The 26,041-nt window shown below is 46.1% G+C and overlaps 1 protein-coding gene across 1 annotated transcript in view; it reads left to right on the forward strand.

Annotated features, from left to right (window-relative positions):
* The window catches only part of PPEF1 (protein phosphatase with EF-hand domain 1), a 79,344-nt gene that overhangs the window by 14,685 nt on the left and 38,618 nt on the right, over positions 1–26,041 (forward strand). The window contains exons 5-9 of the mRNA XM_085859020.1: positions 2,858–3,036; positions 22,425–22,539; positions 22,689–22,735; positions 23,550–23,716; positions 24,167–24,203. Coding sequence (XP_085715146.1) covers positions 2,858–3,036; positions 22,425–22,539; positions 22,689–22,735; positions 23,550–23,716; positions 24,167–24,203 — 545 coding nt within the window. The remainder of the gene's footprint in view (positions 1–2,857; positions 3,037–22,424; positions 22,540–22,688; positions 22,736–23,549; positions 23,717–24,166; positions 24,204–26,041) is intronic.

Here is a 26,041-nt window from a genome sequence, read left to right on the forward strand (position 1 = left end):
TTTATCAGGATTGAAAGACATATTTCAAGTATAGGTCCAGCTCATGATTCTATCAAGGTCTGCAGAGAGGGAACAGGCTAATACATACATATCTGAAGGATGAGAGATGCTACAGCAGAAGGTCGAGTCATCAGCAAAGAAATAAAGAAGATTTTACAGAGAGTCAGCAGGTTGGTTCATGAAAATGAGAAATAGGACGAGGCCCAAGACATTCCCTTGGGGAACTCCAGCCTTGACAGGGAGAGGAGATGAGAGCATCCCATTGAGAGTAACGTATTAGCTACGAGAGTAGAGGAAATCAGTAAACCACATGTGGATTTAGCCTTGGATGCCATAGGCAGAGATTTTAGAGAGTAAGGCTGGATGCCAGACTGTATCAAATGCTCGACATATGTTCAGATAGATTGCCCTGATATTGTTTCTGAGATTTAGGGTCTCCAACCATTTTTGGGAGAGCAGGAGCAGCATGTCCAGGGTGGAGTGACTGGATCTGAATACAAACTGATGGTCTGAGATCAGGCCATTGAAGAAAAGGAACTATTTCATTTCAAGTGCAATAATGGATTCCATGACCTCACTGATGATTGGAAGTAAGCTAATTGGTCTGTAGTTAAGGGGATCTGTTTTTTCACCATATTTATGTAATGCAGTGATGTTGGCTGATTTTAAAGCAGATGGAAGATGACCTGGAGCAAATGTTAAGGTGAACAGAGCAGAAAGAGGATGGGCAAGAGCACTAGAGCAGCAAAGCAGGTTTTCATGAAACATCTGCCGATACCATCTGAGGCAGTTGCTGAATCAGTCGAGGGTTGCCAAAAACTTCTCCACCAGCTTCCAGGTGAGAAAGTCCAGGAGCAGTTGATTGTGACTTGGTATGGTGGGTACAGGGAGTGAAAGGTTTTGGACACAAGATTGGAAGCAAACACAAAATTGAGGCATTCAGTCTTGCTGGTGAAGGCAAGGCAAGTGTTTTTGATCCGACGAAAGATTAACACCCAAAATATCAGCTCCTCCTTACTTCACACGGCCGTTAGCATGCCTCAATCAATGTCCTGTTGATTTCATCCATTAAGCTTCATCTAATCTTATGATATGAAACAAAGTGAAATTGCTTCAAATTATGTGGGCATATCGATGTTGATGACGAAAATACAATTCTATTTGAAATTTTCTGGAAATGCATTGCATAAGGATTGTTCAGAAAATGGATCAAAGCAGCCATTGACATCTGCCAGAGGCAAGACAATGACTAAGGGAACCATGACGCTATATCATAAACAAGGTGACCACAGTGGTTGCTTACCAATTTCAATATCCAACAATTTTAATTGGGGAGGGTTATGTAGACTACCTAATTTGAAAAGCCTGCGTTTTTTTTTCACAATTTGGAGCTATTTCTTCTACTCGAAAGTATCTGCCAATTTGACTCCTTGTCCATTTGCCTATGCTAATTTACTGTACATTTGAGTTGACAAGAGTTGGCTTGGAGCTTCCAGAAACTCAAACCCTCACAACCATCATGGGCATCTCTTTAACTATGGTGCCCATAACTAATGCCATTTTCTTGTTATCTCGCCTGTTCGAAGAAAAGAGAGCTATAGCGATACCCCCGGCGTCAGCGTCAGCGTGAGCTTGAAAATGTTAAAGTTTTTGGTGCAAGTTATTTAGAAGCTTGCCATTCATTTAATATGTGTACTCGGATGCTGATATTTGGCGTGGAGGTTCCTTTGGGGTATACTATTGGTGTCGTGAAGTTGAAATAAAAAACAATTTCAAATGTTTTAAATTTTTGACCTGTTTTGAACTTAACTTTTTTGTAGCTCATCAACGTTAAAGTTTTTGGTGCAAGTTTTTTAGAAGCTTGCCATTCATTTAATATGTGTACAATGATGCTGATATTTGGCGTGGAGGTTCCTTTGGGGTATACTATTGGTGTAGTGAAGTTGAAATCAAAAACAATTTCAAATGTTTAAAATTTTTGACCTCTTTTGAACTTAACTTTTTTGTTGCACATCAACATTAAAGTTTTTGGTGCAAGTTTTTTAGAAGCTTGCCATTCATTTAATATGTGTACTAGGATGCTGATATTTGGCATGGAGGTTCCGTTGGGGTATACTATTGGAGTAGTGAAGTTGAAATTAACAAATGATTAAAAAAAATTTTTTTAATTTCAACCTAAGATGGTGTCAAAGCCACCCAATGCTCGCCTGTTTATACTAGATGCTTGCCATTCATTTAATATGTGTACTAGTTTACTGATTACAATATACAAATACATATATTGCTTTAAAATTATTTGGATTAGACTTCACTGCAATGCTTTATAAAATATATTATTAGACGTCTTTTAAAAACGATAAATGTATAAACAGGCGAGCATTGGGTGGCTTTGACACCAACTCTCTGGTTGGGTTGACCATGGGGGAGGTTTGGCCAAAGTCTTTGGTGAACCGGCGAAGCAGGCCTGATGTTTGATTGGAGCTGCTTCGGACGGGAATTTGTAATTCGTTCAGGACGGTAGTGATAACCTGCCTTGCGATAAGTTCCACTTAGAGGTATGATTAATATATCGCTGGATTTGGTCAGATACACAAAATACCTAAAACAATAACAGCAATTTCATCCTGGAGATCATCAATTAGTTCATTCCTCAACTTGTACTCTTACACATGTGGGTTGCCTTTCTTAAAATACTCAAGTATCTGCAGTCACCTGTTGTCACTACAACTTCATGGCTGCTCTCACTGTGAGCACCCAGCAGACGAATAACTCAGCATGTCAATCCCTTGTTCATTTAACTCTTGTAATAAACTTGTTTCCTGTTATCCTTTCTGACACCTTCTGTTTATCTGTTTAGAGAAAATTGGTGACTCCACAGTGTGGAAATTGGAAACACCAACGAAGAAAAACCGTTGGATGAATTGCAGTGCGAGTCTGCTGCCAGAAGTTCCTCCGACCTACACTGGACCACAACTAAGCTTCCCAATCACTGCACCCCAAGCAGCTGCACTCCTTATGGCTTTTAAAAACGATCAGGTAATGCTGAATCAACCATTAACAAGCGTCATCATCATAAGGAATGTCAATGTCGCAGGGCACGAGAGAACGCCAAACACTCCTGTCCAACGCCATTTGTAGAGCATCATCTCACGTCAGAATTAACATTCTGCCAGGGGTAAAGTGAAAAAAGAATGTCGAACCTTTGTGAGGGTTCAACTTTAATTGGGCCTGAAAATACATAAAGCAGTTACCATAATCTGAGTCTGCATAGTCCTGTCTTCAAGATAGGTTGTCCCTGTCAGAGTTGAGCTTCTTCCTCCAGACAATTATCACACAACCCGATGATGTTTACCTTTGAGGGTAACTCACGAGGCAATAACTTGAATATTAAGGGAAAGGAAACAGTCTGTGGTTGTTACCCTTCATTTCGATGTTGTGTATACAGAGTTAGGTGTACTTCCCAGGTATACAGAGTGAACAAAAACAATGAGGAGTGCAGGGAGGGAAATATGATTTTGGAGGAAAGAGACAAATGGCCTTTGTCCAGCATTGATATTGTTTTCATACTTGAGTATATCAGCTATTATTGAGGTGTATACCAGTTTGACAAGCTTTGTTGGTGTGTATACTTTGGCCGTGGGGCTGAGGTGCACACCTTAAGAATAGAAATAGAATGGAATATAAGACAATGGAATTTTATCAACTCTTTGACCGCTTTCAGAACATGACAGCAAAAAAAAAAAACTGATGTACTTTAGCCGTGGAGGATGCTTCATTGCAATGTTTGATTTTCTTCTTTGGAATTTTTTTTTTCGATTATAAAAAGGACATCTGTCAATAGATGACTGTCAGTGAGCCGAACATGTGTCCTGTGGATTGATATCCTTACAAGAGATGGGCTGCCATTGCCAAAAAATCGATTCTGAACCTGACATAGGTTGACTAATACTGTGGGTAGCAGTGTAGCAGCTGACACTGCTTTCAGTTGTGGCCACTTTTGTATCTTTCAAAGACTGCAACGAAAGCCAGAAATTCCATTTTAACTTCAAATTGTCGTGTAAAAGCCGATTAACAGCGATGCTGGACGGATGGACCGAAACTGGCTTTAAAGGCACTGCGTTCAACATTACTTGACTTTCACCATTCCCCCCAAGGTCGCCCAAGCGAACCAAAATCGACGGCAATCACACGCGGAAAGCAGATGGCCTAATCACACTTACCTTTTAAAGGATTAATTTTTATAAGCAAATCTTTTTAAATCCTCGTGGAGGATCTCTAACCCTAACTCACGTTGTTGTTCTTCATCTTCTTCTTGTGGACTTTTTTGTTTCACAGCCTACAGTTTTCATCGAAACTTCCTGAAACTTGGCATATATATATATATATATATATATATATATATATATATATATATATATATATATATATATATATATACATATATCTTCTTCTTCTTTCGGCTGCTTCCTTTTGGGGTTGCCACAGCGGATCATCCGTATGATCAGCATAGTGATTTGGCACATGTTTCACGCCGGATGCCCTTCCTGACGCAACCCTGGTCGCCTCTTACGGCACACGGATATGGTACACCTATTTTAACCGGGGTATACACCGGCCCAGTACACTGGTACTCATTTCGCCGACCTTGGAAGGATGACAGGCTGAGTCAACCCCCTGGTGTATTAATTCAGTGGCCCAATGGGGCTTGAACTCAGGACCTTTGGATCCCAAGCCGCTGCCCAAACCACTGCGCCAACACCAGGAAAATATATATATATATATATATATATATATATATATATATATATATATATATATATATATATATATATATATATATATATATATATATATATATATTGTTGCGAATTCGCGCCCGCCAGCGTGCGAGCGGCCACGTAACTCGAATCGCGGCACGTCGCACACCGGACGGACAATTCCGTCGTGACCCTCTCGGACTAACGCCGGGAACTAGTCACGGGTGGGCCTTTCGGCCTCACCACGATCGTGCCAATCGGCCCCCCCACGTGGGATAGGGTTGTTCGCCAAATTCGACCTACCTAAGTACCCACACAGACGGTAGACCGGGCGATCGCACCTCGCCGCAGGTCGACTTCGGACACGGGCCACTTTAAGCGACCTGTTCCATACTATCGGGATAACCGAGCGGTGTTATCGTCAACCTCGACGGTTCCGATTAATTATTGGGCGTATTTAGTCCACGACCAACCCTTTACGTGAAGTAAGATGGAGATTCAATTAAAGAAAAGACGAAGCGAAACGGGAAAAACAGTTCAACATAATTCACATTTATTCCGCGGCAAACGGAAAGCACACATATACAATTACAACAATTATGCACCAAAAGCAAATGTAAAAGAAACACAACAATTATGCACCAAAAGCAATTGCAACAAAAGAAACACAATGCAGATCTACTACCGACTACGCGAGCACACGGCAACACTTACACAGTTTTAGTTTACAGACGGCGCCGACAACACATATACTCCAAAGCAAAAGAAAAAGGGCCACCCTCTACGACCAGGGGGCAGACGAGCCTGGGGCCGAAACCGCGTGGAGCCTACCCGTCTTGTGATGAGCCGCAAAATGGCAGCGGTGCCCCGACTCCGCGCTCATCCGCGGGTTTCGTTGGCACTGCTTGGAATGGGGTGGGAACGGGGCCCCCTTTTCGCACTATCTCAGCGCGGGGGGATACAGGGGGGGTTGTTGATGCTCTGGGGAAAGAGGATAGCTGGCTTGCTTGGGTCCCGCGACGAGCGACTCCACTGCGCCCTCGACCGCGTTCCCGGCTTCTCCTCTCTGCAGCTCCCCGACAGACCGACTCTCCTCCAGACCCGTCTTGACTGCTGCTGCCACTCTTCGCCGCCGCCACCACAACTCACCCGAGCCCGAAACAGAAACTCTCTCCAACTCGAGCCCGAAACAGAAACTCTTGTCCAACTCGAGCCCGAAACAGAAACTCTTGTCCAACTCGAGCCCGAAACAGAAACTCTTCTCTCACTCGAGCCCGAAACAGAAACTCTTTCCAACTCGAGCCTGAAACAGAAACTCTTTCCAACTCGAGCCCGAAACAGAAACTCTTACTCACTCGATTCGCCTCACGCTCGGCGCTTTATAGTCAGCAGGAGAAACCATATGCAGATTTTCGGATCAGGATCGGCTCGGGGGCGGAGCCACGCTCGCCCATTGGACGGAGGAAAAGTGGGCGTGATTCTTTCCTGATCCTCGAATTTGCATATATCGATTCTACTCCGACGCGCCTGAAGGCGGGGCCAAATCGCCCCGCGCTCGCTGATAGGACGGAACAGAAGTGGGCGTGAATCATTCCTGATCCGACTTCCCCGGAAAGGCCGCTTTTTGCACCCGCTGCTCGGCACGCGCCCTGTACGAGTCCAGGATTGGTGCCCACAAGCGGTGCGGGAATGGCGGCGGAAGGAGGAGAGGTGAAGGTGGTGGAGGGTTTATTGTGGTGGTCCCTGGCCACGGTGACGCTTGGAATGGCGGTGATGCGATGATTGCGAGAGCGAGTTGTGACGGTAAAGGTCGTGGCTGTTGGCGTTGTTGTTGTTGTGAAGCGGCGTTGCTGTTGGTGGTTGTTGTGTGATGGCGGTTGAGACGTGGTTGGCTCAAAATAATGATTGAACAGAAAAACGGCTATCTTAAAGGGTCGCAGCCCGAATGAATGACATTTATTCCCTCTAAACAACGGGTTTGGGGCTAACTACACATATACTTACAGAGATATCTCACCGACAGGACCTGAATGGTGGTTTGCGAATTTCCTCAACCACAACACTACCCCCTCCCCTTTTTACAGACTTGTCCCGAGTCGTCAAATTTTCGTGTGCCATCATGTGTAGTTCTCCCCTCGTACGTTTTACCTACGGATCCCTGAGTGCGACATTCATGGTATTCGTGTCCCCAAAATAAATAACCTGAGGGCTGAGTAACTACCTAAACAAACCCACTCACACGGACGACTTAAATAAAATTGCTGGCGCTCAGACATACATGCCGGGGGCGCACTCATATGTACAGTACAATAAATCTTAACCTTAACTTACAAATTTTACACTAAACCATGGCCCAGGATCAATGGACTCTGCAAAAAGAAAGCAGTTAGCAGGGAGCCAAGCTGCTCGCATGCAGTCTCTGGCTCAAACAATGCAGGTGACAGGGAACGTGGCCGGCTGCTCACACGCAGTCCAAGGCCTTCCCTTTTTAAAATGAACCCAGTGAACCACAACCGTGCATGGGCTGCACAAACGCAGTCTCCGTGCCAGCTCAAGTGGCACACGCAATGAGCACAACGGATGGATGGATGGATGGATGGATGGATGAATGGACGCAAACACGGTGCACGGGCCGCCACTGCAGGCCCGTGTTGTAGCTGCCAACAGGGCAGTTCTTGCAGCTTGCAAACTGTTGCCTTGCGGATCCTGGCGCACATGGAAATGAACAGGGGGGGGCAAAGCATAAATTGAACGGGCCTGGTGAACAGGGGCAGTAGGCATGGCATGGCAAAGGTGAGCAGGCAACCACAGCCTGCAGAACAAGGCCATTGCAGGCAAACACAGCCGGCAGACGATCTGGCCGGCACAGGCCTTGAAGGAACACAGCTGCAGGCCTTGCAGCAAAACAACAGCTGCCGATGAAGTGGGCCGGCCTTTGCCTTGCAGTGGAGGTTGGTGGAGGGAGTGCGGTGGTGCTGGCCACTCGGAAGGCGGGCTCGGACCTGCCTACTGTCTCCCTCCCACCTATCGCCTTTGCCTGTCACTGTCCATACCCACCCCCTTAATTTGTAACCCCCAATTTAGCCCCAACTTATATTTTTGTTGTTTTTATGTTTACTTCCCCTCTATAATTCGTCCCCTAACCCCCTTTATCGTCCTTGTTCGGCTAACCTATCCTGTCAGCCAGCCTATTCACAACCCCTACGTTCCCTTCCCAGAGGGGAATAAGGGAGAGCTAGCATCCTGTTTCGAGGCCCAACTCAAGCCTCAGGATGGCCTCCCCAGAGTTCAGCGATCTATAACACAAAGTGGGTCCAGCGGCCCAAAACGAGAGCAAAGGGATGGATGGTGCAGAGGGGTACTTCCTAATCTACCCTAACCATTAACCTTTAAACTACCCCGGGGCTTTCAACAAGCGCCTCTCGCTTAAGCTTTTGGTTCTAACAACCCAGATTCCCGTCGCCTGTGTTGGTGTCCTCACAATTTCGGGCCTCGCCCCCCAATTTTCTCTCCGTGCCCTCACACGGTCTCATGGCTGGGACGCGTGGCTCCCTTGGCAGGCACTACCCTCTGCCGATTCCCCTACGATGGCACCCCCGGGCACTACACTGCCTCCGAGCCTACCAGCTCCCTAAACATCGGGGAGTGCCCCCATGGCACCTCCCCTGAAACGCACACGTGGCAGGCTGGCTTCCCAGGCCCCTTTCTGAGGGTCACCCATGCCCACAACACTGCCCACGTGGCTACTGGCGCCCCGGGCCCCTGCACCAAGCGGGCGCACCCGTGCCCAATATGCTATCCCGGCCCCCCATGGGCCCTTGGCCTACCACGGCCGACTAGCCTGGTGCCCGGGGTACCCATTCAGCGATACTCACCTTTCGCAGCCACGCTCCCAGCCCGTCAACAGGGCTCCTGCACCCCTCCAAACGGGTTTCGAGCCTGCCTACTCTCCCACCAACAGCAAAACGACTTCCATTTTTCAATTTGACTAACCCAGCTAACTTACTTTATACTGACCCCGGGGGTCCCTTGGGCGGGAGTCACTCCTCCCCCCCAATCACTCATCGCACCATGCATCCCACATTCGCTCCACACACACAGACCCGCTGGCCTCACTCACTCAACATGTACTCACCTCACAACTTTTCAACACACACACCGCTGAACTCTGCCATCCTTCTAACTTCCTCCCCTACCTAACTCGTGCTCCCACGTCGTCCCTTAAACTATAGCACATTCCATTTAACACTACGTAGCTAAGCTACGTCCCCACTACACACTCATTGTCAGTCACTGTCTCCAAATAATCCATTTAATCCATTTCCCAACCTAAATCTGACTAACAATCCCTCTAACTAATCCATTCCACGGGCCCCATGAGGACTTACCCCTGCCGCATGGAGCCGGTCTAGCTAAGCTAACCCTTCCCCCTAGCTAGTTTCATCCTGTGCCCCGGTAAGGGGGTCTTCCACCCCTTGCCCAGGAATCCTGTTCACCCGAAAGCGAGGCTTGCTGTTTTTTTTTGTTTTTTTTTTCCCTCGCGCAGCACCAGCACGGTAACTCGCAACCTGCGCACTTTGCACCTGCCCGTGACGTCATGCAGCTGCACGTGTACCTCGTCCCTCCTTGGACGGTACCATCCGGCAGGGATATCCCTCCTGCCGGATTCCAACCCCACGTGCAGCCATGACGTCACCGTGCGCATTAAAAAAAACACAAGCCCCACGTCTCGAGGGGTTCCCCACGCGAACACATGTGCTCTGCCCGTTGGAGCGCAACACACACGCCCGCGTGGAGAACCCGTCCGGTCCAAATCCGAAATCCTGCCTAAACTTTGTCCGTCGCGGGATCGGCAACATTCACCGCGCTCGTTTCCGGATCGGGACTTCACTCTCGCAAGCGAGCACGTGGGGGCCTCGTGTGTTGCACAGCACGGACCTCGCGCTCGCTGCTGGGTGAACCCGGCGCAGTCCCCGAAACAGCTACAGCCGCTACCCGGCTTTTGTCTCTCAATTGTCGTTGTCGTCTCCATTCGACCCACGCACACCTGCGTGTCACGACGCTCACACTCCACTCCATTACATTTACACCGGGAGACGCGGCTGCGTGCTCCCGCATGCCAACCGACATCTCCCTTACACACGCTGTCTCTCTCACACTCGGCCGCTCACTCACTCGTGCCATTTCCCTCACACAAACCATACCACTCACACACGCGGGGGCACTCGCCCGCGGTGTCTCATCCACACATGGCGTGCTGGGGAGCACGCCCTTCGGCACACTTGCCACCACACCACTCACACACGGGGTCGCTTCCACACACGGGGACGCACTCGCACCTTGCACCATACACACCGGGACAACCACACTGGGGATTCGTGTCCCCACAAGGGTCTCCGGGGCCTCTATACCCCCCAAGCTCTCCGTGCACCTATCCACAGCACCCGTCCCCTCAACCTCGCAAAGCACGACCGAGCCCACCTGGTCGTGACTCGCTTCAAGGGGGCATACTCCCTCCCCTCGTTCCTGGAGGAGGCTATCCCGCTGCTCGCACTGGGTCTCTACCCAGTCCGCCAGCTCACCTCCATTGTCCTCCACTACCTCTGGGTGTGTGTGTTCGTTTCCAACCCCGTCATTATCATGCAGTCTCTCCTCTATCGTTCCCATCTCCCGTGTCTCTGTACATTTATTAGTTTCTGTTGTCCCCTCGTGTCTATTAGTCTCTGCTTCTTTCTGGCGTCTTTCCCTTATCTTTATGTAGGTCAACCTTGCTTTCTCCTTAAGTCGCTCCCGTCCTTCCCTCTGTTTTACTCTTTGCTCTTTCACGATCTCCGCGTACCTCCTCCTTGCTTTCCGTCGTAATTGTTCTTTTCTCTCCCTCCCAATTACTTTCACCTCGTCTCTTGTCTCCCGTGTCTCTATACATTTTCTCTCCTTGTTCCTTATTTCTATCTCTTCCTGGTTCCTTTTTCCTTCCCATCTGAGTCGTTCTTTCTCTCTGAGCCCCATTAGCTGTTCGTTCTCCCTCCGGAGCTCCTCAATCTCTGTTGACTCCAATCTCGCTCTCCGTTTTAGTTGTTCAATTTCACACTCATATAGTTGTTGTTTTCTCTCCCACTGTTCCTCCTGCTCTTTGTTTTCCAATCTCATTGTTTCTTTCAATTGGCTCATTTCCTTCCTGTGTTTCATTTGCTGTTCTCTCACTACTCTTCCTCGTTTCCTCTCCTGTCCTTCCTTCTCCAGTTTCATGATTTGCTTAATTTGGTTAATCTCCTTTTTGTGTTTCATTTGCTGCTGTCTCATTACTTTTCCTCGTTTCCTCTCCTGTCTTTCCTTATCCAGTTTCATGGTTTTCTTCATTTGGTTCATCTCCATTTTGTGTTTCATTTGCTGCTGTCTAATTACTCTTCCTCGTTTCCTCTCCTGTCTTTCCTTATCCAGTTTCATGGTTTTCTTCATTTGGTTCATCTCCATTTTGTGTTTCATTCGCTGTTCTTTGTCTATCTCCTCGTACTCCAGCCTCAGCTTTTCTTTCAATTGGTCAACCTCAGATTCATGTTCTTTTTGTTTTCTATTCCATTGTTCCTCTCGTTCTTCCCTCTCCAATCTCCTTGTGTCCTTCAATCTCCTGATTTTTCCTTCCTGCTTCATTCCTTGCTCCTTCAACTTATCCTCGTATTCCAACCTATTTTTTTCCTTTTGTCGTTCAGTTTCAAATTCATACTCTTTCAGTTTTTTATTCCACTTTCTCTCTTGTTCCTCGTTCTGCAATCTCATAGTTTCCTTTAATTGATGGATTTCTTTCTCCCGTCTCATTCCTTGTTCGTTGTAATTCCTATTCCACTGTCTTCCTTGTTCCTCATTCTGCAATCTCGTGATTTCTTTCAGTTGGCTGACTTCCTTCTCCTGTCTGATTCGTTCTTCCATCATAACTCTTTCTTGCATCTCATTCTTTAATCTGGCCTTCGCTTCCAGCTGTTCGATCTGTACACTGTGGTTCCTTAACGTTTCATTCTCCGTTGTCGTTCTTTCTTCTCTCACCATCCTCAACTCGTTTTGTAATTCCCTCTCTTTGTTTTGGTGTTTCTGTAACTCAGAAACTTTCTTTTCCAATTCCTTTCTCATCTCCGCACACTCCGACTTTGCTTTGGCTTCTAATTGTTCAATCTGCTCAGTGTGGTTCCTTAACGTTTCATTCTCTGCTGTCATTCTTTCTTCTCTCACCATCCTCAACTCGTTTTGTAATTCCCTCTCTTTGTTTTGGTGTTTCTGTAACTCAGAAGCTTTCTTTTCCAATTCCTTTCTCAATTTGCGTGCTTCTTCACTCATTTCATCTCTTCTTTCCACCGCTTCCCTCCTCAATTTGTCCCTTTTTTTACTGTATTCATTTAGTTTTTTCTGCCATTCCTTTCCCATTCTTATCTCCCCTTCCAGGATTTCTCTTTTAAACTGGCCTGCCCTTACCTCTCGCTTCAGTAGTTCCAATTCCCCATCTTGTTTGTGTTTTTCCTTTTCGAGCTTTGTTTTCCTTTCTCCTTCCTCCCTCAATTCTCCCTGCAGTTCTTTGAACTGTTCTGACTTTTCCAGCAATTCCTCTGTCCTTTCCTCCAGCTGTCTCTCTCCTCTTTTTATCTTCCATTCTAGGCTTTCTCTTTCCTGATTGCCTGTTCTTACCTCTTCCTTCAATTGTTCCAACTCCCCATCGTGTTCACATTTTTTTCTCTTCCAACTGTATTTCCCTCACTCTCCCCTCCAGTTCTTTGAATCGCCTTGCTTCCTCCAATAATTTTTCCATTAATTGTTTTACTTCCAAGTCGTGCTCCTTTTGTTTCTTTTCAAGCTCGGTTTTCCATTCTTCCTCCCATTGTTTCCTTTCCTGGGAGATACCAATCTGCTGTTCCTCTATTCTTTTGTTCAGTTTGCTCTTCGCATATTCCAACTGACGGGTATAAAACACTACCAAATTCTTTTTCCCACATAGTTTGTCGACTCTATTGGCCAAGTCATGTTTTTGCCATAGAATTCGTTCCAGTAAGTTGTCCAATCGCTGTGTCCCCCCATACACATAATTTTTCTGAAGCTCGTCTGTGTGCCGTTGCGACTCGTCCACTCCACTTTGCACCTCCTAGATATATTCTTCATAACGCTTCACCTTTTCCAAGACATCCCCCAATTGTGCCTGAAGCCTGCCAATGCTCGCATAGTCATCCTGCCACGCCTGCCATGGCACATGCCGTGACCACGTGCCTTGAACCGGTGACTGGGAGCTCACGCCTCGTGCTGTGCCATTAATATCAGCCCACTCCATGCTGCGCTGAGGTGCGATCGCGCTGCCATTGTGCGACTCCGTTTGCCGGCAAAGTTCGTGCTCAAGCCGCTCCCACTGACTACAGTTAGTGGTGGGGTTATAATTATAAAAAGAACCGACCTGGGCCATGGATCCTACATGAATACACATACCTAATACCCCCGGCTCCCGCTCGCCTTGAGACTCTATCTTATTTCTCGTAAGGGGTTAATTTGAATCGCTCGTAATTTGGAGGGAATCGGGGGTCGCTCCTCTCACCCCTGGACCGATTCCCGTGAATTTAGCTGGAGATAGGAGAGCCCGTTTTCCCGTTCTCCGATACCAGTGCCGCGAGGAGGGGGATGAGTTTGTGTTCCACGACCTGACACCAGTGTTGCGAATTCGCATCCGCCGGCGTGCGAGCGGCCACGTAACTCGAATCGCGGCACGTCGCCCACCGGACGGACAATTCCGTCGTGACCCTCTCGGACTAACGCCGGGAACTAGTCACGGGTGGGCCTTTCGGCCTCACCACGATCGTGCCAATTGGCCCCCCGCGTGGGATAGGGTTGTTCACCAAATTCGACCTACCTAAGTACCCACACGGAGGGTAGACCGGGCGATCGCACCTCGCCGCAGGTCGACTTCGGACACGGGCCACTTTAAGCGACCCGTTCCGTACTATCGGGATAACCGAGCGGTGTTATCGTCAACCTCGACGGTTCCGATTAATTATTGGGCGTATTTAGTCCACGACCAACCCTTTACGTGAAGTAAGATGGAGATTCAATTAAAGAAAAGACGAAGCGAAACGGGAAAAACAGTTCAACATAATTCACATTTATTCCGCGGCAAACGGGGAAAGCACACATATACAATTAAAAACAATTATGCACCAAAAGCAAATGTAAAAGAAACACAACAATTATGCACCAAAAGCAATTGCAACAAAAGAAACACAATGCAGATCTACTACCGACTAAGCGAGCACACGGCAACACTTACACAGTTTTACTTTACAGACTGCGCCGACAACACATATACTCCAAAGCAAAAGAAAAAGGGCCACCCTCTACGACCAGGGGGCAGACGAGCCTGGGGCCGAAACCGCGTGGAGCCTACCCGTCTTGTGATGAGCCGCAAAATGGCGGCAGTGCCCCGACTCCGCGCTCCTCCGCGGGTTTCGTTGGCACTGCTTGGAATGGGGTGGGAACGGGGCCCCCCTTTTCGCACTATCTCAGCGCGGGGGAGTTACAGGGGGGGTTGTTGATGCTCTGGGGAAAGAGGATAGCTGGCTTGCTTGGGTCCCGCGACGAGCGACTCCACTGCACCCTCGACCGCGTTCCCGGCTTCTCCTCTCTGCAGCTCCCCGACAGACCGACTCTCCTCCAGACCCGTCTTGACTGCTGCTGCCACTCTTCGCCGCCGCCACCACAACTCACCCGAGCCCGAAACAGAAACTCTCTCCGACTCGAGCCCGAAACAGAAACTCTTCTCAACTCGAGCCCGAAACAGAAACTCTTCTCTCACTCGAGCCCGAAACAGAAACTCTTTCCAACTCGAGCCCGAAACAGAAACTCTTACTCTCACTCGATTCGCCCCGCGCTCGGCGCTTTATAGTCAGCAGGAGAAACCATATGCAGATTTTCGGATCAGGATCGGCTCGGGGGAGGAGCCACGCTCGCCCATTGGACGGAGGAAAAGTGGGCGTGAATCATTCCTGATCCTCGAATTTGCATATATCGATTCTACTCCGACGCGCCTGGAGGCGGGGCCAAATCGCCCCGCGCTCGCTGATAGGACGGAACAGTAGTGGGCGTGGATCATTCCTGATCCGACTTCCCCGGAAAGGCCGCTTTTTGCACCCGCTGCTCGGCGCGCATCCTGTACGAGTCCAGAATCGGTGCCCACAAGCGGTGCGGGAATGGCGGCGGAAGGAGGAGAGGTGAAGGTGGTGGAGTGTTTATTGTGGTGGTCCCTGGCCACGGTGACGCTTGGAATGGCGGTGATGCGATGATTGCGAGAGCGAGTTGTGACGGTAAAGGTCGTGGCTGTTGGCGTTGTTGTTGTTGTTGTTGTGAAGCGGCGTTGCGGTTGGTGGTTGTGTGATGGCGGTTGAGACGTGGTTGGCTCAAAATAAAGATAGAACAGAAAAACGGGTCTCTTAAAGGGTCGCAGCCCGAATGAATGACATTTATTCCCTCTAAACAACGGGTTTGGGGCTAACTACACATGTACTTACAGAGATATCTCACCTACGGGACCTGAATGGTGGTTTGCGAATTTCCTCAACCACAACAATATATATATATATATATATATATATATATATATATATATATATATATATATATATATATATATATATATGTATGTAAAAATACCCTGCGCAGACAGCAACCATCTCCGATTTTGAAAATTCCTCCTAGTAAAAAAGTTATGACGTCAAAATATCTCCGCTAATGGAAATCACCAAAAAATTATCTCCGAAACTAGGCAAGCTTTTTGAATTCTGTTTCCGGGAATCGAACAGGGCATTAGCAGAGATGAATTACCGCACATATGATACATCTCTGTGACGTCATTCCTATTTTTTGACATTTTTTTTTTTGACATTTTTTTTTTGACATTCCTATTTGACACAACCCAGAGTTTTCATCGGATCTTCGTGAAACTTGCCATGTACATGCAGAAAGCCCACGTGCAGACAGTAACCATCTCCGATTTTGGAAATTCTTCCTAGAAAAAAAGTTGACGTCATAATATCGCCGCTAATGGGAATCGCTTTTAACATTATCTCCGAAACTAGGCAAGCTGTTTGAATTTTGTTTGCGGGAATCGAGCCTGGCATTAGCACAGATAATTTATCGCAAACTTGATACATCACAATGACGTCATATTCGTTTTTATGACGGCATCGTTAAGAGGACGAGGATCTTAGCTCATTTGAACTTGTTTATTTTGAAGGAGAGAAAGCAAACCTCACCACATATTGCTATACTGTTCACTCTGGGAGCAAGGGGTGCTGCAAGGGAAAGAGAGAGGAGGGAGGAGGAGGAAAGAGTGAGAATGGGAGGGGGGGGTTGAAAATCCAGCAGATGTGATGCCAATTTTAACATCCTTCTGAGTAACAGCACACACATTGATGAATCATCCCTGCCTGTGAAACACCGAGAGGACAGTTTATAGCTGGGTCAGGATTCAAACCCAAGCTTGGCAACTGAGAGCAAGTGTGTATTGCCTCTCAGCCATCGAGTTCTTCCTGCTGCTTTTAATCCTCTGATTTATTTTGCCTTCCTAACTCCTCAACTTTATATACTAGTGGGCCCGTTGGTCCAATGGACCAAATTTTCATTGGTCTTCACAGCCTTGTTGCATACCCACCTGCTGTACTGTGCTTAGGTATGAGCTTGCCTTTCACCAAACCCAGATGTGCTTGGGGCCAGCACAGGGATTATATGTTCATTTTTATTATTGTTGTAAATATTATTAATGTTAATTTATATTTGCTTTGTTGTAATGTTTTTGTTTTTGTTATATATTTTGTAATTCGAATGCCATGCCATGGTCGAAGGACGTATTAAGCTGCTTTGTATACCTTGACATGGTGTATGTTTAAAACAAGGGAATTCTAATGGATTTTTGTGGTAGAGTCGAGTCTTAAAGGGTTTACAGGATTGAGAGAGTCATAAGTATCTTTGGGACTTTTGTATCTTCAGGAACTTTTGGGTCCTCGGTTACTCTTGGGGACGTTTGGGTGTTCAGGGACCTTTGGATCCTTGGAAACATTTGGAACTTTTGGGAGTTTTGGAACTTTTGGGTCCTCAGGAACTTTTGGGTCCTTGGGGACTTTTGGGTCCTCAGGATCTTCAGCGTCTTGGGGTCTTAAAGGGTCTTCAAAGTTCGAAGGGGTCTCAGCAGTGTAAAGGGTCAAAAGGTACATTCCAATAGTGCATAATTAATGAAGACATACGTAAATAATAGACAAAAAGTATGTCTCACACACACACACACACACACACACACACACACACACACACACACACGACTACAGACCTACACACACACCTACACACCTACACACCGACACACATACATACACACACACACACACGACTACAGACCTATACACACCTACACACATACACACATACACACATACACACCTACACACACACACATACACACATACACACCTACACAGACACACACACACCTACACACACACACACATACACACCTACACAGACACACACACACCTACACACACACAAACACACACACATACACACACCTACAGACCTACACAGACCTACACACATACACACCTACACACATAGACACACACACATACACACACACCTACACACCTCCACACATACACACATACATGGACACATACACAGATACACGCACACACACACTCCTACACACACACAAACACACCTACACACACACCTACACACACATACACACACACCTACAGACCTACACACACACCTACACACATACACACACACACACACATACATACATACACACATACACACACACCTACACACACACACCTGCACACACACACCTACACACATACACCCACACACACCTACACACACCTACACACATACACACATACACACATAAACACACACACCTACACACATACACACACACCCCTACACACACACCTACACACACACCTACTCACACGTACACACACACCTACACACACACCTCTAGACACTTACACACACCTACACACACACCTACACACATACACACATACACACATAAACACACACACCTACACACAGAGTACACACACACCTACACACACAGAGTACACACACACCTACTCACACGTACACACACACCTACACACACATACACACATACACACACCTACACACACACCTACACACACATACACACATACACACATACATACACACACACGTACACACCCTATCCATTTATAGTAGATTTTAACGTTTTATATAATAGGTGACAGTGAGACACTTCACATGAAACTGAAATGTCACTATTTCATTTCCTCTGCATTTAAGAACGTACCCTCATTGGGCGGTGTTTTACTAGACCACTGCCAACAAAACATGCATTACCTCGTTTGAGTTGTAATCAAAATGTCCCTTTATTTCCTCAAAACGGTATCTTCAATCAGGCCACGTGGTCTGCTTTATCATTTTTCGAGTGATCGAGGCATTTTCCTTGTCTGCCCTCCGTCTTCTTTCTCCAAACAACTCCAAAAACACAGGGTGATCCCACATTGAGCGGTTTCCACACGAGGCTTCTCCTCCAAGCAAGCTCTCAATCTTCCTTTCCACACGAGCCTTTCTGTTCTCTCCTGGTTGGCTCAGTTCTCTCTTACATGAGCATCTCCTGTTCCTCTACTCGTGGTCCCCCCCCCCCTCACTCCCCCAATAGACACTCCAGTCTCGAATGAGTTCTCCCGTTCCTCCTGAGCAGAGTCTTCCTCTCTGCTCCTGCCCACGGGGCAGCCCATAACAAAAATTAACGTAATCTTTTCTTGAATTATTAAATGGAATAAATTTTATTGCATTAAATCAGACTTTTTCCACTTTTATTGACACATCATTCATTACCCACAACTTCCAAGTGAAAAACAAATTCTACTAATTTCAGAAAATTAATTAAAAATACAGAACTACAATATCTTGGTTTGACAAGTGTCCACCCCCCTTGTAATAGCAATTGTAAATTAACTCAGGTGTAACCAATCACCTTTAAAATCACACACCAAGTTAATAGGCCTCCGCCTGTGTTAAACTAAAAATTATTTCAGAATAAAATCAGCTGTTCCTGTAGGTTTCCTTTGCTGGGTGGTGCATTTCACAGCAAAGACTCAACCATGAAAACCAAGGAGCATTCAAAAGACCTCCGAGATAAAGTTGTGGAAAGACACAGATCAGGGAATGGGTATAAAAATATTTCAAAGGCCTTGATTATCCCTTGGAGAACAGTCAAGACAATCATTAAGAAGTGGAAGTTGTATGGTACCACCAAGACCCTGCCTCAATCAGGCCATCCCTCCAAACTGGATGACCAAGCAGGAGGAGACTGATCAGAGACGCCACCAAGAGGCCAATGGCAATTTTGAAAGAGTTACTTGCCTTCTTGGCAAACACTGGTCACTGTCTGCATGTGACAACAATATCCCAAGCACTCCACAAGTCTGGCTTGTACGATAAGGTGGCAAGAAGGAAACCATTAGTCAAAAAAACCACCTTGAGTCCTGTTTGAGGTGTGCAAAAAAACCACTCTGGAGATTCTGAAGCCATGTGGTAAAAAGTTTTGTGGTCTGACAAAGCCAAGATGGAACTTTTTGGACTAAATGTAAAATGCTACATTTGGCACAAACCAAACACAGCACATCAACCAAAGAACACCATCTCTACTGTGAAGCATGGTAGAAGACAACATCATGTTTTGGGGATGTTTCTCATCACAGGGACTAGGGCACTTGTCACGATAGAAGGGAAAATGGATGGAGCAAAAAGCAGAAAAATCCAAGAGGAAATCCTGTTTCCTTTTGCAAGAAAGCTGAAATTGGGACGGAAGTTCACCTTTTAGCTTGACAATGACCCGAAGCACACGGCCAAAGCCACACTGGAGTGGCGAAGGAACAAAAACATAAATGGCCTCGAGTGGCCCAGTCAGAGCCCCAACCTAAATCCAATCAAAAATCTGTGGCATGACTTGAAGATTGCTGTCCATCAACGCTCCCCACACAACTTGAGTGAGCTTGAACAGTTTTGTGCAGAAGAATGGGAAAATATTGCCCAATCAAGGTGTGTAAAGTTAGTAGAGACCTATCCCAAGAGACTCACAGCTGTAATTGCTGTCAAAGGTGCTTCAACTAAGTATTAACTCAGGGGGGTGGATAATGTCAAACCCCCATAATTCTACTTTTGTATTTTTAATTAATTTTCTGAAATTTATAGAATTTGTTTTTCACTTAGAAGTTGAGGGTAATGATGTGTCAATAAAGGTGGAAAAAGTCTGATCTAATGCAATTTAATTCTGGGCTATAAAGCAACAAAAGGTGAAAATTTTGAGTGGAGGTCGAGACTTTCTATACTGTAAGCACTATATATTATTGCTTGGTATTCGTTGGTGAGCATTCAAGATTCCACGTTGTCTTTCTTGAAAAGCAAGCAATTTATCTAAGGCACCCTGAATGATTTACAATTTCCTGCCCAAATCGCTTTCAAACGTCTGGCATGGTCAAGCAGTTCTTCGATTGAATGGGTCAAAGACTTTCCCTGGCCGACCCCACATAAATGTCAGAATAATTGTAACCATTACTTTGTTATTTTGTATGAGTTGTATTGAGAAACTTAATTGGATGGTAAGGAAGTATGTATGGTAATGAATTCACAACCATATGTGTTGGATTGTTAATGGAGCACCATTGTGATTCACACTTTTTATCAAATTTTGGAAGCTATCAGATGCAATACAGAGCCATGACAGAAGTAAATAGACACCTCAAATTTCTTCATTTCATCTATATAACGCAGTTTTAATCAGTGATTTGTACTAATATTCGAGTATTTCATTGCAGAAACGAGTTCCTGGGTCTTGTATGACAAGTGGCTATGCCTCAAACCCAGGGAGCACACAAACTTTTCGATTTTCAAAGAGGACGAATTGTTGGCCATTTGGAAGGTGGAGTCAGCCAGCATCAGATAGCTCAGAACCTTGGCATTCCGCTTTCTACGGTCAATCAGGTGATTGTGCAATTCATCAGTGAAGGCAAGGAATCGACAGCTTCCTGTTCTGGTCGATCTGAGCCCTCAGAAAGATGTCTTCAAGCTGTCAAGCGGTCCATTGAGGAAACTTCCTGTTGCAAGGCAGCAGATGCTGCAGATGAGTTCCAAGTTTGCTCAAGAACTGCCGTGTGGTCCCTTCATCAACTGGGTTACTATGGGAGAGCAGCTAGGAGAAAACCTCTTCTTCGACCAGCCAACATTCAAAGGAGAAAGAAGTGGGCTGATGAGATGACCACCAGACCTTTGGAGTTTGGGCAAACTGTCATTTTTTTTCAGTTGAGTCCCAATTCACTCAATTTTCTGATGGTGGATGTGTATGGGTCTGGAGATTTCCCAGTCAAGAGTTTTCTTTGAACCGATTGCAGCCAACTGTCAAACACGGTGGTTTTTCAGTGATGGTGTGGGGAGAAATCTGAAGCACTGGTCGGTCAGAGCTTGTGGAGTGTGTTGGCAACATCAACTCTCGGATACACATTTCTATCCTTGAGGATGGACTTCTCCCTGTCTTCTCTGCTGGTCAGATGGTCAAAAACTCACCTCTTCTCTTGTGTTACTCTAATACCTCAAAAACTCATTTCCCTTTTCTACACACTCTCAAACTCTGTTAAACCCTTTTTTGTCATCTATTACCCTTCCTACATTTACTTTTCTCAGTTAAAAAAAAAATCAATTTAGCTCCATCCCAACTGCATATGTTATGGTCCTCCACCCGATGTCACTATCTATCTGTCGAGTCCACATCACAAGATTAGATATTGTTCAGCCAGAGCTGAACTTCTCGGCATCTTCATTGTAGGCAGCGAGATCAGCAGCTGTGCATTTTTTCAGTTTCCACATCCACAGGTTTTCCAGTTGAAGCCATTTCAGCAGGTGTTCCATTGTTTGTGGTTCAGTACCACGTTCACAGGTGACATCGTTGGAGTTATATCCCCTCTTGTTTTGAGACACCTTGGCTCTGCCAACAACAGTTCTCAATTGATTAAGGCATTTCCATCTGGCCCAACTTGCATCTGCACTGGGAGGGAGTTGCTCACTTGCTATTAGTACCCTGGTAGTTGAGTTAGGTAAAGTGGATATTTGATCACCCCGCATGGAGACTCGTGTTTCGCTTGTTGTAATGCCAGCCTCAAGAGGAGTCACACAGTTAAGAAAATTTTTCCTCGACTTTAGGCCTCTCTGAGCTGGTGTCTGGCCAAACATTGGATGTCGTTCATCTGTTGTTTGCCACCGGCTCTCCTTCATGCTGGCTCCTGCTTGTCTGACGTCTGGTGATGCTCCCCGATATCAATGTAATGACTATTTCAAAAACTGTGTTTAACCCTAATGCTCTCTTGGTTTCTTTTGATTAGTAGACTTTTTGGCTAATACAGGGGTCAAATATCTGCCTCCATTTTCTCAATTAGACAAGTTGAATTACAAAAAAAATGTAAAACCTCATGGCCCATCACTTCCATGGTTCTCAGCAATCTGGCATGCGTGGTAAGTGAAGCATGTTGTTAACATGAATAAGTAGAGTGAGGTAGTTTGTGCTAGATAAGGAATTGAGCACCTTGGCCTGTCCTTTAGCAGCTGCATTGGCTCCTGGCTCTTCAACTCCTCAGAGAGGGAAGGCGTAAGCTGTATCAGGAACCAGGAGTACGACAAGCAACCACCAACTATCCTGGACATCTCACCGTTTGCGGTACGACCGTACAGTCAGGCGCATTACATAGCAGAAAACAGCCTATTCATGGGCAAACCACTGCCGTGGTTTGGAAAGTTTTTATTTTAAAAACAATTAGGAAGTGAGTGACTCAGTTTGGATTGTTCTTTTTTTTTTCTTTTAAACAGGTGATCTGCACGGACAATTGGACGATCTTCTTCTTATCTTTCATAAGGTAACAACAAATGAGATTATATCATCTTCAGGTTGGTTGGTCTGCTTGGCCTTCCCGGCTGAACATTGATCTAGTGATTCAGGGATTCCAGGTGCAAATCCCAGAGATAAAACTCAGAAACTATTCCTGGCCAGTGATGTTGTTTTTGAGGATTTTTATTGGCGATGGGGATGTGGGAGTCATTCTCAATATGGGTCATGGTTGAAGCCATTATTGTTGATCTGTTTGCACTTGATGTTGTTAAACAAGACTAACTGCTAGAGAGGACATCCTGATGCACCCCAGTTTCCTGGTGACATGCAATGTATGTACAAGCTCCTTCTTGAGTCTTAGATCATTGGAACAACAAAAGCAAAAATTAAATAATAAATTATACTCACATATGTTTGGTGAACACGATTTATGAAACCAATCAGAGAACCTGTGAAACTTCTTTTTGTCTTTGTTTGTTAGTTCTCTCTCTCTTCCTCTCTCTCCCCCCCTCTTCCTCTCTCTCCTCCCCTCTTCCTCTCTCTCCTCCCCTCTTCCTCTCTCTCCTCCCCTCTTCCTCTCTCTCCTCCCCTCTTCCTCTCTCTCCTCCCCTCTTCCTCTCTCTCCTCCCCTCTTCCTCTCTCTCCTCCCCTCTTCCTCTCTCTCCTCCCCTCTCTCTCCCCCTATCTCCCTCTCTCATGGGTCAAAAAAACATGAAGTGCTTTCCCTTCGACTTTCATCATGTAAAAATAACCAGCTTGGTGGTTGTCTTCCAGCATTTGCTTCTTCTTAATAGCTTTTGAAACCAGCTAAACTTTGTCTCTTCTTTCACCGGCGGGGGTAGAACGGCTTGCCTTCACGAGAACGGACGTACATCTTCAACGGAGACTTTGTGGACCGCGGAGGACGCTCTTTGGAGCTACTCCTCACCCTCGTGAGTTTCTATTTGGCATTTCCACATCACGTTTTTCTGAACCGTGGAAATCATGAGGATCAAGCAATGAATGCCCGGTGAGACCAATGTGCCTTTCTGCAATACGACGCAGCACCAAATGGCACAAAAATACTACTCACCACATTCTGATGTAAAGGTGCCGAAACATTCCACAGGACAGAATTCACAATAATGATTATTATCACCACCGTTAAATGCTGATGTTGTGGTGTTTCTGCTGTCTTGTAGTTACGATGGGCATTCAAAAGTGTTCTATGAACGAGATACTCACAAAAGTACCAAACACAACAACGTTTTGTTTCATTTTTAAATATTTTAAGTATGTATAATTGGTAAGAAAATATACACCTTATTATACTTTTCAGGAAGTCTCAGACAATTCTGAGTACCTCTTTTGGAGAACCTTTTTGCATGCCCCAAGTAGCAAAGAACAATTGCCTTAAGGGAAAAGTGGTTGTGAACAAAAGATAACATCTTCGACATGGATTTCTTATTTTGTCTTCCAGTTACGGGTTTACGAGAGAGATCCTCGCCAAGTACAAGGTGAGCTTTCCTCAGCTTATGACATTTTAGAACAGGTGCTGGTCAATTCATGTGAGCTGGGATTTCTTACAGGTGTCATATATATCTTCTTCTTCTTTCGGCTGCTCCCATTAGGGGTCGCCACAGCGGATCATCCATATGATCCGCATAGTGATTTGGCACATGTTTTACACCGGATGCCCTTCCTGACGCAACCCTGGTCGCCTCTTGCGACACAGGGATCTGGTACACCTATTTTAACCGGGGTATACACCGGCCCAGTACACTGGTACTCATTTCGCCGACCTCGGAAGGATGACAGGCTGAGTCAACCCCCTGGTGTATTAATTCAGTGGCCCAACGGAGCTTGAACTCAGGACCTTTTGGATCCCAAGCCGCTGCCCTAACCACTGCGCCAACACCAGGCTACAGGTATATATATATATATATATATATATATATATATATATATATATATATATATATATATATATATATATATATATATATATGTGTTTGTGTCGTTACCACCGCAATAATGTACATGCACAGTCACTTATGCAGGTCTACTTTACAAGACACGGCACCACCAACATTCATTCAAAAGCAAGTGATGGCCACCTCCAAAGATGAGGGTGGCAGACAGGGTCCGCAGACCTTTATGACGCGGGACCTGGAGGGCCGAACGGGTCTCGCGAGACCGTGGCAGGTTACCTGCCCCCCTTGGTGGTTGGCGAGTCGTGACGTCCCGCTCCCACAACCGTCAGCGTGGTCGCGCCTGGTTCCGGGACTCCCACGTGGCCGGCAAGCTCTCTCTGGTGCTCCTCGTCCGGACGCGCAGGTCCACCACACAGCTGGCACTGCTGCGCCTTCCGTCCGCGTCTCCCACCAACGTGCCGCTCACAGGACCACGAGCGCAGGAACCAAGCGAAGAACCAAGGAAGAAGAAGAACTGGACCACCGGGGAGACAGTGCAGGAGATACGCATGAACCACAGAGAGAGAGAGAGACAGACAGAGACAGAGACAGAGACAGAGACAGAGACAGAGACACACACTCGCGTGTGGTCCGCCCTTCACCCCACCCCGTTTTCGGTTCCACCTTCCTTCAAGAAGCTTCTCGAAAAGGGGCGTGCCCTCACTCCGACCGCCTCATGCCGTGCATCCACCAATCGGAAGCAAGCTGCCCTGCCCCTTCCCTTCACACCAAGCGCGGGGAAAATAGGCGGGAAAAAAACCCACGCGTCATCGCATTTCTTTCCTTGGCGACTTTGTTTGACATTTTCGGACGGTTTCCGACGCGGAAACCGTCGTAGCGTGGTCCGTGGAGGATGACGTTCGGAAGCGGACGTAGTGGCGAAGATGGTGGCGGTTGTTTGTGTGGAGGTTTGTTGCGTGCTTGGCGTTGTGGCGTACTTGGTGGCGGTTGTTGTTTGCGTGGTTCAAAATAACGATAGATAAAGAAAAACGGCTATCTCAAAGGGTCGCAGCCCGGTGAACACGAATAAATCCCTCTAAACAAGGTTGGGAAACCTATCTTAACACTCACTTACCGGGATAACTGATCTAAGGAACCTTTATGGTGTTCTGCGAATTTCCACAGCCGTAACAAAATATATATATATATATATATATATATATATATATATATATATATATATATATATATATATATATATATATATATATATATATATATATACACAGCATCCCCTGCAGGTCATCTTCTGAGACATCTCAGAATCACATCAATGATTGTCTGATTATAAAGCGATGGCTGATGGTTACAATATCTCAAGCATATGAGCAATACAAATTTCAACAATTACCATAATAATGTCATACATTTATCATAAATAT

This window comes from Eptatretus burgeri, chromosome 16 (genome assembly GCF_056783735.1).
Source record: "Eptatretus burgeri isolate ZD-2024b chromosome 16, Ebu_testis_v1, whole genome shotgun sequence".
Classification (NCBI taxonomy): Eukaryota; Metazoa; Chordata; class Myxini; order Myxiniformes; family Myxinidae; genus Eptatretus; species Eptatretus burgeri.